This window comes from Artemia franciscana, chromosome 8 (assembly GCF_032884065.1).
Source record: "Artemia franciscana chromosome 8, ASM3288406v1, whole genome shotgun sequence".
Classification (NCBI taxonomy): Eukaryota; Metazoa; Arthropoda; class Branchiopoda; order Anostraca; family Artemiidae; genus Artemia; species Artemia franciscana.
The window spans coordinates 49,186,819-49,202,252 of NC_088870.1; the positions used below are offsets into that span (position 1 = coordinate 49,186,819).

Here is a 15,434-nt window from a genome sequence, read left to right on the forward strand (position 1 = left end):
TCTTCTGCTAACAGAAAAAAATTAAATGATATTTGCTATAATTTATTTCATCCCTTACCTTATTGCTGAACATGATTTTTTTTTTTCCAATGTCTTTTACTTGTCGAAGCTAAAACACAAATTTGTTTTCTGTTTTGAAGGAAAAATTGTAATTGTATGAAATTTTAAGTAGGTTGCAATAGTTTATTTTCAAACTTTGTTTTTATTTTACAATCAAGTCATGAAAAATCGGAAGTAACAGTAATATGAAATGAACAGTAACAGAAAAGAGGAATAAGTAAAAAGCTATCGTTTTCAACAAGCTGAAACATAAAAAGGCAAAAATTTACCACCCATGAAAGCAGTAAAAATATCAAAACAATCAACTTTTTAATTTAATTCCAAACGTATAACAGTCATTGCTCTTAAGCTTAATCATCAAAAGCTAACAGTGTAAAAATACTGGCAATATTTTGGAAAGGGGGTACACCAAAGAGGGCTGTTATTGTAAGAAAAAATTGCCCTAATTTTTTGAAAAGCGCTAGTTTCTAAGGAGGTTTCAAAGCCCTGAATGTGATAAATATTCTGTTTTTTTTTAAGAAGGGAGGGAGTGGATTTGCCTTAACTTTGTTTCTTGTGGTTTTTTTTTTTCAGGGGGAAGAAAAATTTCCTGCGCGTTTTTATCAAAGTATTTGTCACAATATATGATGATATGACAAAAGAATACTTAATTTCAAAGTTCTAGTGCTCTTTTTAAGTAGCGAAATTGATCACATCGCATCAAAGGTCGGATTTCTGCCATTTTGTGTCACAGAACAACCATTTTAGAGCAAAATCAGCCAATATTTTGTCAAGTAAAAACTTTAGAAAGGTCAATTTACTGTGAGCTATCGCAAGATTCTTTATAAGTCCTACAAGTTTCTAAGGCCTCGCAGCTGCTTGGTTGTGTATTTGTCCCTAATTACACCTGAAGTCTACTAAAATACACGGTCAATGTAGACTACCTATACAGTAATACAAAAAGTTACTAATTAATGTATAATTACTCAAAAGCTATTGGGGGAGTTATTGGATCATTGTTTTTTAGGTGAAAGGATAACAAAGCCCTCGGAAATATTATGTCTAAGCCAAATGTAATAGAGCTTATGCGTCGGCTCCTTCAAATAAATATCCTGGAATCGTTTCGCCGTAAAGGCTAAATTCGGACTAACTGTACAAAATAGATGCAGCAAGGGTTTTAGCATACTGTTATTGCGGAAATTATGTTCTTATAATGCTGTAGGCTACAGAAGCTTGTAAATATCAAAGAATTTATGATAAGGCCTGGAACCACAGTGAAAAGAATTAGGCATGATCAGGTAAAGCCTTCTTTAAATTTAGGAAATTTATACAATTTTTTTAATAAATATGCATAAATAGGTCTTTTTTTAAGCAAAGTTGTCAAAAAAGAAATTTAATCGTAATGAAGGGAATAGCTTTGAATGTAATACCAAAACAAACAAGAAGAAAGTTCTTCGAAAAGTAAGGAATGACTGTAAAATTTAACACAAACAAAAATTGTAATAAGTACTGCTCTGATCCCCTTTTCGAAGAAAAGGTCAAAAACCATCAAGGTCAACGAGATATAAAAGCCTTTAAAAAGCATATATTTAAGCCAAGAAATCCACATGGACGTATGCAGGAGGCCTTGCTTGGAGATGGTCAAACACCATCGAGGTAAATTTATGAAACAAAATTTGTCAACGAGAGATAAAAACCTTTAAAAAGCAAATATTTAAGCCAAGAAATTCACATGGACGTATGCAGGAGGCCTTGCTTGGAGATGGTCAAAGAAAGGGGACTTGGCATTGGCAAAATTTAGTAATTACCCGCTTTGGCCAGTAAGAATTGTAGACGTTAATACCCAATCAGAAAAAGCATAAAAATTTCTAGTTTTCTGTTATGGATCCCATGATCTTCAGGCAGTCTTAGAAGTAAATTTAGTTCTCTATGCGGAAAAGTCTAAAGAAGCATCACATAAAACTGAAAGGAGCGTGAATAAGGCATTTCAGGACCTGGAGATTTTCCCAGATATATACTTACAGTATTTAAAAAAAGCTCCCTCCGCTCAAACTGGCTCAAACTCTGAAAAATCATCGGCAGCTGTTCTTGTTGAAAAGTTAGTTTCTACGGAACAAGAGTTAGCACAAACAAAGCAAAATATGCTCAAGGACATCAGGAAATTGGTCACAGAAAAGGTAGCACAAAAAAATAGTATCAACCCAGGTATTGATGAACAGATAATATCCCAAGTTTATGATGGATTATCAGTCGAATATAATGGAAAATTTGATAAAATTGGCAAAGTACTTAAGGGGTTAAGAGCTCAAATAGAGTCGATGGAAAATCGTATTTTAAAAATGGAAGATAGACTTGACGAGCATCAACAAGAAGCTCAGCTTGATTCCCTTGTATTCGTAGAGGTCAAACAGGCCCCTGGTGTTGACCTTAAAGTAACATTGCACAATATAATAAAGGACAAAATGGGCTTGAGTGCTCTTATGAGTGATCAAATTCTTTCTATGCAACGTTTTCGTTTACCCAACCCTACAGCTCAGATTAGTGATAAAAGTCGAATTGCCCCTATGATTGTCAAATTTTCTAACAAAGATGTTGCTCATACTGTCTTTAAAGCGAAATATAAGCTAGCGAAATCTGGTGTTTTTGTGAATGAATATCTCACGAAGCAGCGAAAAATTATCCTGGACAGTGCTAGAGATAAGTTCGGAGCAAAGAACGTTTGGTCGGACCAAGGCCGTATTTTTGCTCACTTACCAGGTGAAGCTTCTTCTAGGAGGCTTCGGAAGGTTGAAGACACCTTCTAGATTAGTATCTTATTTTATATCTCGTTTGTAGTGCTTATTTATTTGTTGTTTTGTCTTCGTTGTTTGATCTTTTTTCTTTTTTGTGAATTATCTTGCTTATTTTCTTTTACCGTTATTTTGTTTCTGATTTGTTTTGTTGGCCACTCTCCCCCCCCCCCTATGGAGAATCCTTTTTATTATTATTATTATTATTATTATTATTATTATTATTATTATTATTATTATTATTATTATTATTATTATTATTGTCATTATTCTTCCACCTGTCCCTGTATTGCAAACAAAATTATTTATATAGGTTAACTTTGCGTTTATAATGATTTGCAAACTGATTATTTACGTATTATATGTCTGATCAGCTGAATGGCATGAATCGGTTGCGACAATTTGAATCTGACCCTTTTCGACTGAATGATATACTTCGCGATGGAATAGCAAATGATTATTTTGCAATTGATTTTGATTGCCAAAGATCGAGTAAATATATTCCAGTTACGTCGTCGTCATGGGAAAGAAGTGAGAGTATTCTTAGTGTATGCCATTGGAATTGTCATCTAACCTCAAGTTATAACAATATCTTGCATTTGCTAGATCTGACTAATAGCTATTTTGATGTTATTGGTTTTTGCGAGACTTTTTTGACTTCTGAGCATTTTCTGCCTTCATTTCAATTTCCAGGCTACCAATTATTTGTGAAAAACCGTGAGCTGATGGCAAGGGGAGGTCTAGCATTCCTTGTAAAAAATGGGATACTTTGCCGTCAAAGGGGGGATGTCGATGTTTGGATAGAGGGTAAGGTTGAATCGTTTACTCTTGAACTGGCTATTAATTCAAAAAAATTTATTGTAAGTGAGGTTTATAAGCCACCAAGTTCTCATTTGGAGGATTTCACGGAAGGATTTGAGATATTAACGAGAGCTGCGGTATCTAGCCAGTTGGATTTTATTTGTGTGGGAGATTTTAATTTTGATTTGTATGATTTACATGCTATTAATCTTGATTTTTTAAATTTGATGGTTTCAAATGATTTATTTCCCCTTGTTGGGGTCCCGACACGTATAACAAGTCATTCAGTAACTTTAATAGATAACATTTTTGTTAGTTCAAAGTACCTGAAATCTAGTGGTGCTGATGTTCTGGTATTCCCATGTTCCCAGTTGTAGCTTCTGTGCCACTAGTAATTGCCAAGGAGAAAAAGGTAGAAAAAAAGCAAATGCGGCAATTAAGGAAGCAGAATATGAAAAACCTTGCTGAGGAACTTAACATGGAAACCAGTTTTTTGATGAGACAGATGATGCATCCCATGCATTTGATATTTATATGAATATTCTCCAGCCCATATGTGATAAAACATGTCCACTAAAAGTGTTGAGGAATACAAGGGAATCACCGAGAAAGCCGTGGGTTACATCGGACTTATTCAGATGATTAAGAAAAGGAATCTACAGTATCAGTCATTTTTAGATTGCCAAAGTGCTGATATGTTTGAAGAGTTAAAAAAAAAAGAAATCAAGTGAACACATTACGAAGATCTCGTGTCAAGATTTATTATGAATTGAAACTTGGGGAAACAAAGGGGGACTCAAGGGGAACATGGAAGGTTTTGAGAGAAGTGTTGGGTAGTGACAAAAAGAAAAATACGCCAACTTCACTAATTGTGGATGGAAAAGTCTACGAAGGCAAGTAGAGCATTGTGATCACTTTGGTGCCTACTTCTCGACGATTGGTGAAGTGGTTCAAAAGGAAGACCAGCCACTGAGTCAAGGAACAAGTGACGTAGCTTTCATTGATGATAGAGGCCTGGGACTAATAATGGAGGCTGAAGAAATGAATATGCAAGAGTTGAAAGAAATTGTAAATAGTATTAAGCCCAACTCTTCAGGTAGTGACGGTATGAGCCTTAAGACATTCAAGCTTATTATGGTTTATCTCCTACCATGCCTTGTTTACTTGATTAATTAATCACTGAAATTGGGAGAATTCCCACAAAAGCTTAAAGAGGCGCGAGTGATTCCTCTTCACAAAAGTGGCTCAAAGACTGATCTGACTAACTGGAGACCGATTTCTCTGCTGTCGGTTTTCTCGAAGTTGTACGAAAAAGTTATGCATAAAAAGCTTTATGCACATTTAAGAAAACATGGTTTTTTAAGTGATAGTCAGTTCGGAATCAGGAAAGGACATTCTACTGTTCATGCTATGTAGCATTTTCTTGATTTTCTGAATATATTAATGAAAAATGGTGAAATGACTTTATCGGTTTTTATAGATTTTAAAAAAGCGTTTGACACGGTTGATTTTGAAATTTTAATTGATAGACTAAGGTCACTTGGAGTCACAGGTAGTATTTTAAAGTGGTTTGAATCTTATTTGATAGGGAGGTCGATACGTGTATGTTTTGATGATGTTATATCTAATAAATTTTTTATAAGTTGTGGTGTTCCGCAAGGTTCTGTTTTGGGTTCCTTATTATATCTTTTATATGTAGATACTTTGCGGTTTTATGTTCCGGGTGGTGTTTTTAATACTTCTTTCGCTGATGACACAGTATTTTCAGCTGCTGCAAGAAATGCTGATGATCTTGTGGAGAAAATTAATCAAGCTTTAAGTCATCTTTTAATTTTTACAAAGATTAGCCGTTTATAAGTGAATGTTTTAAAAACTCATTTTATATTATTTAGTAGGAAAGGAAGTCCAGTTGATTTAAATTGAAAAATATTTCTTTGTAATAGGCCATTGAAACAAGTAGCTTTGGTGAGATACCTTGGTTTCCAGCTTGATCAAAATCTGAATTGGAAAGCACATGGTGATCAGGTGGCAGCTAGGGTATCTAGAGGGCTTAGACTGATTCGGCGTCTGAGAAATCAGTTACCTCGCTCTGCCCTTTTAACTCTTTATCATTCTACTGTCATGCCTTATATTTCTTATGGTTGTGTGATATGGGTTGGTGGATTTTATACAAATTTTAAACGTGTTCAGGTTTTACAAAATAAAGTTATTAGACTACTAGGAAATTATGTCCATGGTGAAAATGATACAGTTAATTGCTATAGGAAACTTATGATCTTTAATGTTAGCCAACTTCATGATTATCAACTTGCTATATGTGTATTTCAGAGTATTTATGGTTTGTCCCCGGAAATTTTTCGTCAAATATAAGGAATTCTTCATACTACAGTTATGAGACTAGAAATATGGATGATTTGGTATATGAGTGTCGTAGCTCTCAGAGGGGAAGTTTTGGTCCCAACTTTGCTGGATCAGTAGTGTGGAATTCTTTACCAATGAGTATAAGGTTATCTGAAAATGTTAGCCAGTTTAAGAGTAGACTGAAGAACCACCTTCTGAGTAGAAAATAAATAAATAATTTAAATGGGATGGCTTATTGATTTGTTTTTTAAGTATGTCGTTTTCTCTCTCTCTCTCTCTCTCTCTCTCTCTCTCTCTCTCTCTCTCTCTCTCTCTCTCTCTCTCTCTCTCTCTCTCTTCTTATTCTTTGTTTTCCTTTAAAATTCTTTTTCCCACTTTTTTTGTTTTATTTTTTTTCATTTTTTTTTGTTAATGTTGTTGGTATTGGTGCTCATTAATGTTTCATCGAGGTAAATTCATGAAACAAAATTTGTCAACGAGAGATAAAAACCTTAAAAAAGTATATATTTAAGCCAAGAAATCCTCATGGACGTACTCAGGAGGCCTTGCTTGGAGATGGTCAAAAACCATCGAGGTAAATTTATGAAACAAAATTGTCAACGAGAGATAAAAACCTTTAAAAGCATGTATTTAAGCCAAGAAATCCACACAGACGTATGCAAGAGCCCTTGCTTGGAGATGGTCGAAAACCATCAAGGTAAATTTATAAAACAAAATTGTCAACGAGAGATAAAAACCTTTAAAAAGCATATATTTAAGTCAAGCATTCCACACAGACGCATGCAGGAGGCCTTGCTTGGAGATGGTCAAAAACCATCAAGGTAAATTTATGAAACAAAATTGTCGACGAGAGATAAAAGCCTTTAAAAAGTATATATTTAAGTCAAGAAATCCACACAGACGTATGCAAGAGGCCTTGCTTGGAGATGGTCAAAAAGTATCAAGGTAAATTTATGAAACAATATTGTCAACGAGGGATAAAAACCTTTGAAAAGCATATGTTTAAGTCAAGAAATCCACACGGACGTACTCAGGAGGCCTTGCTTGGAGATGGTAGAAAACCATCGAGGTAAATTTATGAAACAAAATTGTCAACGAGAGATAGAAACCTTTAAAAATCATATATTTAAGTCAAGAAATCCCAAGGACATATGCAGGAACTTAAGTTTAAACTTAAGTTTCAGTTTTACCTCTATGATTAAAGACTAATATCTTTGACACAAGAGTAATGTGATGAACAGTTTATATTTTGCATCACAAAACTGAGAAAGTTTCATTTAGGGGGTATTCCAGATAGTGTAACTTCACATTAACGACAGAAGTTACTTAAAGTTAACCTCTACTGGGAAAGGTTGTCAAGCAGCTAAAAGACTAATTGGGCTTTTAATGGCAAAATCTTCACAAGTTTCTATCTTAGTTATCTCATTTGACTCTAGTAGTGTTTACATATATTTTAGTCGAATAGTAGTAATATTGATGATTACGATGCAGAGTTAAATCACAAAAATTGTAGGTAACTATTCCTTTTAAAATTAGTTATAAATATAAATTAGAATTCACTTTAAAAGCTTATTACCAAAACCTCAGCTGGAACAAAGAAGTTAGTTTTTAATGATTTGTTGCCAAAGTTTAGTAACTTTGGAATGCACACTTAGTTGTATGGTTGAAAAAAAAATATATGGATGCAGTAATGAAAGTAAAACATAGCTCAAGGGAGTGGGAGACCTCATATGTGAATTATTTTTGACGTAATGCTTCGTCAGGTCGAATCTTTCAAAATCAAATCGGTACTTTAAAATCTTCCAACGGCTAACTGTACTTTTTAAAGTACCTTTCAGGAAGGTACTAACAAACTTTAGTATAAATAGAAGGGTAATTGAAGGGATAGTCCACCCCCTACCCCTCATCCTCCTCATATAAAGAATAGTTTAAATCAATTTCAATTTTTATATTGTACTTCATATTCTTCCAAAAAATAGGTTGTTTTTAATCGAAATCAACAAGGTTGAAAATTTTCTCTTCACCTACACCTTGGAAATAGATCCGGAATGAGAATTTGAATGATTTATCATTTAAGAGAGGGATAGAAAATACCAGTCAAAGTCCGTTTACAAATCTAGTAAATGTAATCAAATAGCAGTCAATCAGAATTATCAGAGTTAAATATAGTAACAGTATTTCAATAACTGTAAATTTGAAAAATACCTTAAATTGAGAGTAAGTTGCAGAAAACTACACGAAATTTTAAGGAATTCGATGACAATTTGCAATGAAGGAATATTTATTCGGAAACAGAGGTTTTATCAAAGGGCTGAAGATCCATTGCCAATGGAATGGTAGATATTTTCTATGGCACTTGGTATTAACCAAGATTAAACCAGATTAAACCAGATTAAATTAGAAATAGTCTTTTTCCCGATTCGACCATCTGGGGGGGAAAAGAGCCTCTCAACGCCATCTAGCATTTTGAGACTGCATTTTTTTTTTTAGTTTCATAATAATAATTAAGTTAATTTGCGTGTTGGTAAAATTAAAGTAGCAATAATTGTCTGCTCTCAGTTCCTGATAGAAAACTATTAGAGAGCTTGGAAAAATGCCAGATGTCGCCAAATGCAGGATAGCGTCGGTTTTCTTGGCCGAATGCTTGGCCGAATAATTTGAAAAATACCTTAATTCGAGATTAAGTTGTAGAAAATTACACGAAATTTTAAGAAATTCGATGATAATTTGTAAGTGAAGGAATATTTATTCAGAATCGAAGGTTCTATCAAAAGGGCTAAAGATCCATTGACAAAGAAATGGTAGATTTTTTTAGTATAGTGGTTGAGAAATTAGAGATAAGATAATTCAAATTATAAATAAATAATAAATTTATAAATAATAAAAATAAAAATAAAATAAAATTATAAATAATGATAAAATTAAATAATAAATTTAATAATTTAAAATTAATGGGAAAAAACTATACCTAGCAATTAAAGTAAAACTTTAATTGAACTGATTCATAAGGAAGGTAGATGGGCTTGTAGCTATCAAGTAGAGATTAGGGGGTCTAAAACTCAAGTTTCTATAAACATGTTGACAAAAATTTTGCATAAGCTTGTATTACAAGAACGTGTAACACTTTCCTCTATTATATGAAGTTATGAGGGTGGGAATTCCGACTCCAAGTCTCCTCTTTCTACTTTTCAATTATACTGAGAAAATAATCCATGAGCAATTTGGAGTTAAAAAACGTGCAACTTTGTCAATGTTTATGAAATCATGGGAGAGGTAGAGGCTTTTGGATCGAGACGTTACAATTATAAGGGCCAACATTCAACCACGATTCTGTTCTCGTCAAATTACAGAGCGGCCGCTCATGAAGTGTCTATAATAAATAGTTTTAAATTGTATCCGTATGTCTATGTAAAATACTTATATCATTTGTGCCCATAAAGACTCATAAATTATCCTATTAAATGTAACGCATTCAATAAGCTGGTTGAATGGTCTTTTACTATATCTTAGTTGGTTCAAACAAACTTTTCCAGATCGTGTTATACGTATCATTTTTTTTCAAATGCAGAAATAGTTGAAACTTGTACCTTTTGATGCCAAAATTGTGTTTCTTTACATTCAAAATTGCTACAAATAATTTCTTGTGAAAAAAAACTGTTCACTACCAGCAATTAAAATAACCGCAAAACAATTCAGTTTTTTTCAATCTCCTACAAAATTTATGTTATAAATTAATTTTTTTTGTAATCTACAGTCTTTTGAATTATCACAAGTGAAGAATCCATACTTTTATTTATAATGTATACATTTTACTTTTAAAAGTATTTTTGACATATTCAGCATGACAGTTGTATTTTTACTGGTTTAGAAGGAATGCTCAATCCTCCCTTAAGTCCATAATTGAGTTTTTTCATTTTTTTCAGGTTCGGACAATGAAAGGAGATGGTTTAATTTGCCATCCTTACTTAGAGGATATCATTGATTTTGTTAAAGCCCTTTTTAGTCTTTATCCTACTGATAAGGACCATCTACTTGTCTCTTGGTCAGTGCTGGCTGATGAGTTTTATTCACGATTTTTTCAAAATGATTACGCTGAAACATTCAAAACTTTGAAGTATGAAGCAATAGAAAAAGTAATAGGAGGATCGATGGAGTTACAAAAGTTAAAAGGTTTGCTTAGGCTTGTTTCTTTATGTTTTTTTTTTCTTTCGGAAATATCACCTCTTGATATGGCAGTATTAAAAATTGGGACGGTATCTGCTATAACATATGAAAATAAATAAAAGAAGAACAGTTTACACGAGCCTAAAAGTTGGTAGAAAGAAAATACTAGCCAGATTTTCCTTAGCGTGCAAAAAAACGGTGAAGAGTGTTGGTTTTCAAGTATAAGCAGTCGCTTTAAAAGCTGACAAATTCTTTATATAGTGTGTCTGAATATAGTTTTATATACCACAATTATTACTAGTCTTTTTTTCAGATTTCTTGCAAATATGATTCAGCTTCAATCCAGGGGACCCTATCCATGGCAATTTAGGCGAGGGGACAAGGATTTTTTTTTATTTTCGCTTTGCTATGGCAGTACTGAATATTTGCCCCTTGACATCACTTTTCAATGGCATAATACTCTTGAAGTGTAGGATTTTGTGTCTGATAGTTACCATTTCCTCCACCTTAAGCATGCATGCAAGGCTGTTTTAGGGTAGGGCTATATAAGTCAACAAACTAGCGCTTCCTAAGTACGGATTTATGTGTCTTCATACATTTTTTAGTCACTTCGCAATAGTGTCAATTCATCAGAATCTGTGAATGGATATATTTTTCAATGTCTAGGTGGTGCAAGTTTGTCATTTTTTTCATTTTTTAATGAAAATACACAAAAATCTAATTCGTTAATGAAATTTTCCCCAAAACAGTCATTTTTTAAATATAAAAAGGGGGGGGTGAATCTAAGGCACACAGAGCCCCTTCCTAATTTACACCGCAGTCACTTTAAATGGAAGGATTGGTCTTGAAATCTAGGAGGAAAGTGGTCCAATCGCCAATTAAAAGGTTTATTGCCCTTTTAAGAGTTCTAGGAGGAAAGTGGTCCAATCGCCAATTAAAAGCTTTATTGCCCTTTTAAGAGTTCTAGGAGGAAAGTGGTCCAATCGCCAATTAAAAGCTTTATTGCCCTTTTAAGAGTTCTAGGAGGAAAGTGGTCCAATCGCCAATTAAAAGCTTTATTGCCCTTTTAAGAGTTCTAGGAGGAAAGTGGTTCAATCGCCAATTAAAAGCTTTATTGCCCTTTTAAGAGTTCTAGGAGGAAAGTGGTCCAATCGCCAATTAAAAGCTTTATTGCCCTTTTAAGAGTTAAAAAGGATTTGAGGCTGACTACTCCCGTTCTGCACCCTTTAATGTTTTTTGAAACCCTCGTAACTCTTAATGATTTGAGTCTTGAGTTTTGAGGCAGCCAATTCTCAATTATGATGGGAAAATTTTAAAAATGGGCATCTAGAAGAGGTATGATCTAAGCACCCCAAATTATGCATTTGGCTTTCACTACGCAAATAAATTTTAGCAGATAGGTAAGAAGGATGTACCTATTTTGAATCAGAATCATTCAAGAATCACCAACCTATATTATTGGATGTAGTATGTGGGATTTTTGCCCTCCAACCACAAACCCTACTGCTAGCTTTTCAGGGGAAACGTAGAAAACTTTTTTTTGAATGGCTAGGGACTTAAAAAGCAAGTACCCAACGGAACATTGAACTGACGATTTACAGAGGGAAAGCCTTAATCATACTTTTCCAGAAGATGCTGTAATATGCTATTGATGGGGCTAGAGTCATGATGCAACGTATCAGAAGAAATATATCGTCCTAAGCATGCACAACTTCTACAATATGCTGCAACATGCTATTGATGGGGATAGAGCCATGGTGTAAGGCATCAGAAGAAATATATCGGCATAAGCATGCACAACTTTCACAAATGCTGTAATATGCTATTGATGGGGCTAGAGCAATGGTGCAAGGTATCAGAAGAAATATATCTTCACAAGCATGCACAGCTTAAGATAAATTTTAGCAGAAAGGTAGGCCTGATGTACCTTTTTTGAATCAGAATCATACAAGATTCACCAGCCTATTTTATTCGATGTATTAAGTGCCAGTGGGCCGGTTGCCCTTCAAACACAAACCCTACTGCTAGCTTTTCAGGAAAAAGGTAGAAAGTTTTTTTGAGCGGCTAGGGACTTACAGGGCGAGTACCTCGGGCTAACGGAACATTGAAATGACGATTTACAGAGGGAAAGCCTTAATCAAACTTTCCAAGAAGATGCTGTAATATACTATTGATTTGGCTAAAGCCTTTTTTCAAGGTATCAGAAGAAATATAACTTCATAAGCATGCCCAGCTTTTGAGTCTCACATATTTTCAAGCGGAAAGTAGCCGGATTCAGCGGAAATTTAATAGACGTATAGGTGGACTCAAGGAGAGATCCCTTAAGAAACTTGAGACCACTAACTATTTAAATCGAGTAGTTAACAACATCTATTTACATTTGGAAGACAGGCGCGTTCGTGTTTGGAAGGTTCTGCAAACCTGCGAAGGTACTTTGCAAATGAAATTTTCATGACAACTCGTTTACCGATTACGTACTGGCAGTTAGAAAACTGCAAAATACAAACTTAACAGAATCAGAATACAGGCAGATTGGTAGAATTCATCGAGCGGAAAGTATATCTGTCTTTTTTGGGAAAGTCTATTTTGTCTAGGTTCCTCTCTATAAAATCTAAAGTGGACTGCAGCACTTTCAACTCCTCTTTAACTTCTCCAGTAAACGATCATAGAAGATACAAATTTCAGGAGGTCTATTCCAGGTAAATCATTCGAAAAACGTTTAATTCCTGACTAAAGTCTATTGCCGTTTGGCTTAGGAGCTTTTCTCCATCGCATCTTAGCCCACATCTAGCCGGTATAGTCTGTGTAAATCTTCATGCTAGGGCTCACTTGTACTCCCACCTCTTCTAAATTCAGCAATGTTGTTGATTGATATCTTTGTTGATTGATATTCTCGTTGTATCTGTGTGGTGTCAGGAATACCTGCAAGTGTTAAGTTGAGACTTCGGAATACTAAGGGGCAGGATAAAAAAAAATAAAAGTAAAAAAAGTTGAACTGAAGACACTAAGCGCATCCAAGTTGTTAATTGGCTGCAAAAATTTAACTTAAATCTCATTATGAAAATTTTATTTTTTGCCTATATGGTATAAGTTTAACACGTGTCTCATAATAAATAACTGCACACCATAACCTCAGAAAAAACAATTTTGCTTCTAAGGTATCTTGAAGATTTTATTTAAAGAATGGACCCTTAAAGAATTAAAAAATAATATATAATAATAATTAATATAATTTTGTTTAAGAACAATAGGTAATCTTTTCTTCTAAAAGACCTGGACCCGGATTTATTTAGACATATTAACATTAACAACAAGGAATCACGAATATGTCCTTAAATGATGAATAAGCTCTGTCTACATTTAGGGTTTTCACGTGCTTCAGTCATAATGGCCACAAATAACAATGCACAGATTTAGTCCTTGTGGTAAAATCATCTTACCATCCTCCTGGAATTTCCTTAAATTTTCAAGGAATTTTTACTGAAAAATATTGCACAAAGATTACAATTGAGCAAAAATTTATCTAATATTTAAATTTTACCTAAAGTTCAAGTTAATATCCAACATTTCAGTTTTTAAGAAAAAATACTTAATACAATTATAAATAGTTCTTCAATTAACGTATAATAAAACTTTTCAAACGAACATATATTCATTTTTTCATAAATTTGTTTCCTTAATATCAAGGGAAAATAGAGAGAATTATTAAAACATAGAACGAGCAAAAATCAAATCACATAGTAAGTCAAACTGAAAACAAATTGTGATTAGTATGTATTAACACCTGAAACCAGAATGGAACAGTAATTAAATATGTAATCGAGTGGAACTTACAAAAAAAAATAAATTGCCAGAAATAAAAGTAACTATGTAGCCCCTTCAAGCCCCCCGTAAAAGTATGATTGTCACTTGGAACTCGCTTGGAACAACTGTATTTCCAAGAGTGTTTCTTCTTCTTATTATAACGTTGAAAACTTAAAAAATACAAGCTTTCAGGAATTTTTTTTATTTCATCAAATTTTATACAAATAATCTAGTGACATTATTCTAGTATTCAAAAGTCTTTTGTACAATCCTCTTTTCATTTAAAATATATTTTTTCATACATACGGAAATCAACTGGTCAATTGATGATTGCTTCGCCAATTCAAAAATGCCAATAGAGATTTTAAAAATGGTATAGGCTTTTTAGAGTTTTTGATAAATGAAATCAAAAGGAAGAAATACTGAAAAATTCGCTTTTAAAACCAGAGAAATCAAGTTGGAATTGGCAAGCGTATCAATCACTTCGTGGTAGTGAATTGTAGGTAAGGAGGGACTCGGGCAAATAGCAATTTAAAGTCTAAAAAATAAAGTTTGATAACATATATATAGAATAATAATTGTTTTGGTGATTTTTTGTATATTAAATTTATCAACTTTAAAATACTTATTAAAATTTACAAGCCTGAGCAAATTGGCTTAATTTTAGAAAAGAAAGGAAAACACCCTCAAGAAGGAGAGAGAACTCACATCATCAAATTCAACATATCAACATATCTGTAAAAGTTTGAAGGTTTTATTTTTCATTTCAGTGAACGTGTGTTTACAAAAAAATTAATTTGTTGTTTTTTGTGTTTGTGTGTGTCTTTTTTTCAAAGGCTATCGTATCTAACCAGTGGTCGAAAGATATTATCCAAGACCTTTTTTCAAATGAAAGTAGAAACTTGTTATGCTCTGTTCAGTATTAAAGCAAATCACGACACACCTAAAAGACGTTTTGGCCTTTTGTTGAGCAAAACAGCGATTTTAAATCTTAGATGGTAGTGAAATGAAAGTTAGATGATTGAAAGATGGCCAATCGATTAAGAACTAATACCTAGCCTCATACACAGCCTTTCAGCTTTGAAAAGTGTAATACTGCGCATTGGTGCAATATGCTTCGCGTTAAGTTGGTGCTGCGCGTTATTTATCAAACAAAATACATTCGATACAAAAAAACAGCAGATAACCAGGCCTGACATAACAGAAAAAACCACTTTATTGTCGGGGAAAATAGTTATTTTTTGAGCAGGTTTTTTGCTATATATTTTTGTATGAACTACTAGAAAATAGGAAACGAACGAATGAAGTTCATTATATGAATTACTGAAGAAATGTTTGTTTTTATTACTGATGGAATGATACTAAGAACTTGCTCGAAGAAAACATGTCTTAACAAAACAAAGATAATATTTGTAAACACGCATCCGAAACCAACCTTCACGAAATTATACAAAATGTCGTACGTCTGTAGATGAA

The 15,434-nt window shown here is 33.5% G+C and overlaps 1 protein-coding gene across 1 annotated transcript in view; it reads left to right on the forward strand.

Annotated features, from left to right (window-relative positions):
* LOC136030708 (cytoplasmic dynein 2 heavy chain 1-like) overlaps positions 1-15,434 on the forward strand; it is a 575,385-nt gene that overhangs the window by 313,800 nt on the left and 246,151 nt on the right. The window contains exon 44 of the mRNA XM_065709779.1: positions 9,914-10,160. Coding sequence (XP_065565851.1) covers positions 9,914-10,160 — 247 coding nt within the window. The remainder of the gene's footprint in view (positions 1-9,913; positions 10,161-15,434) is intronic.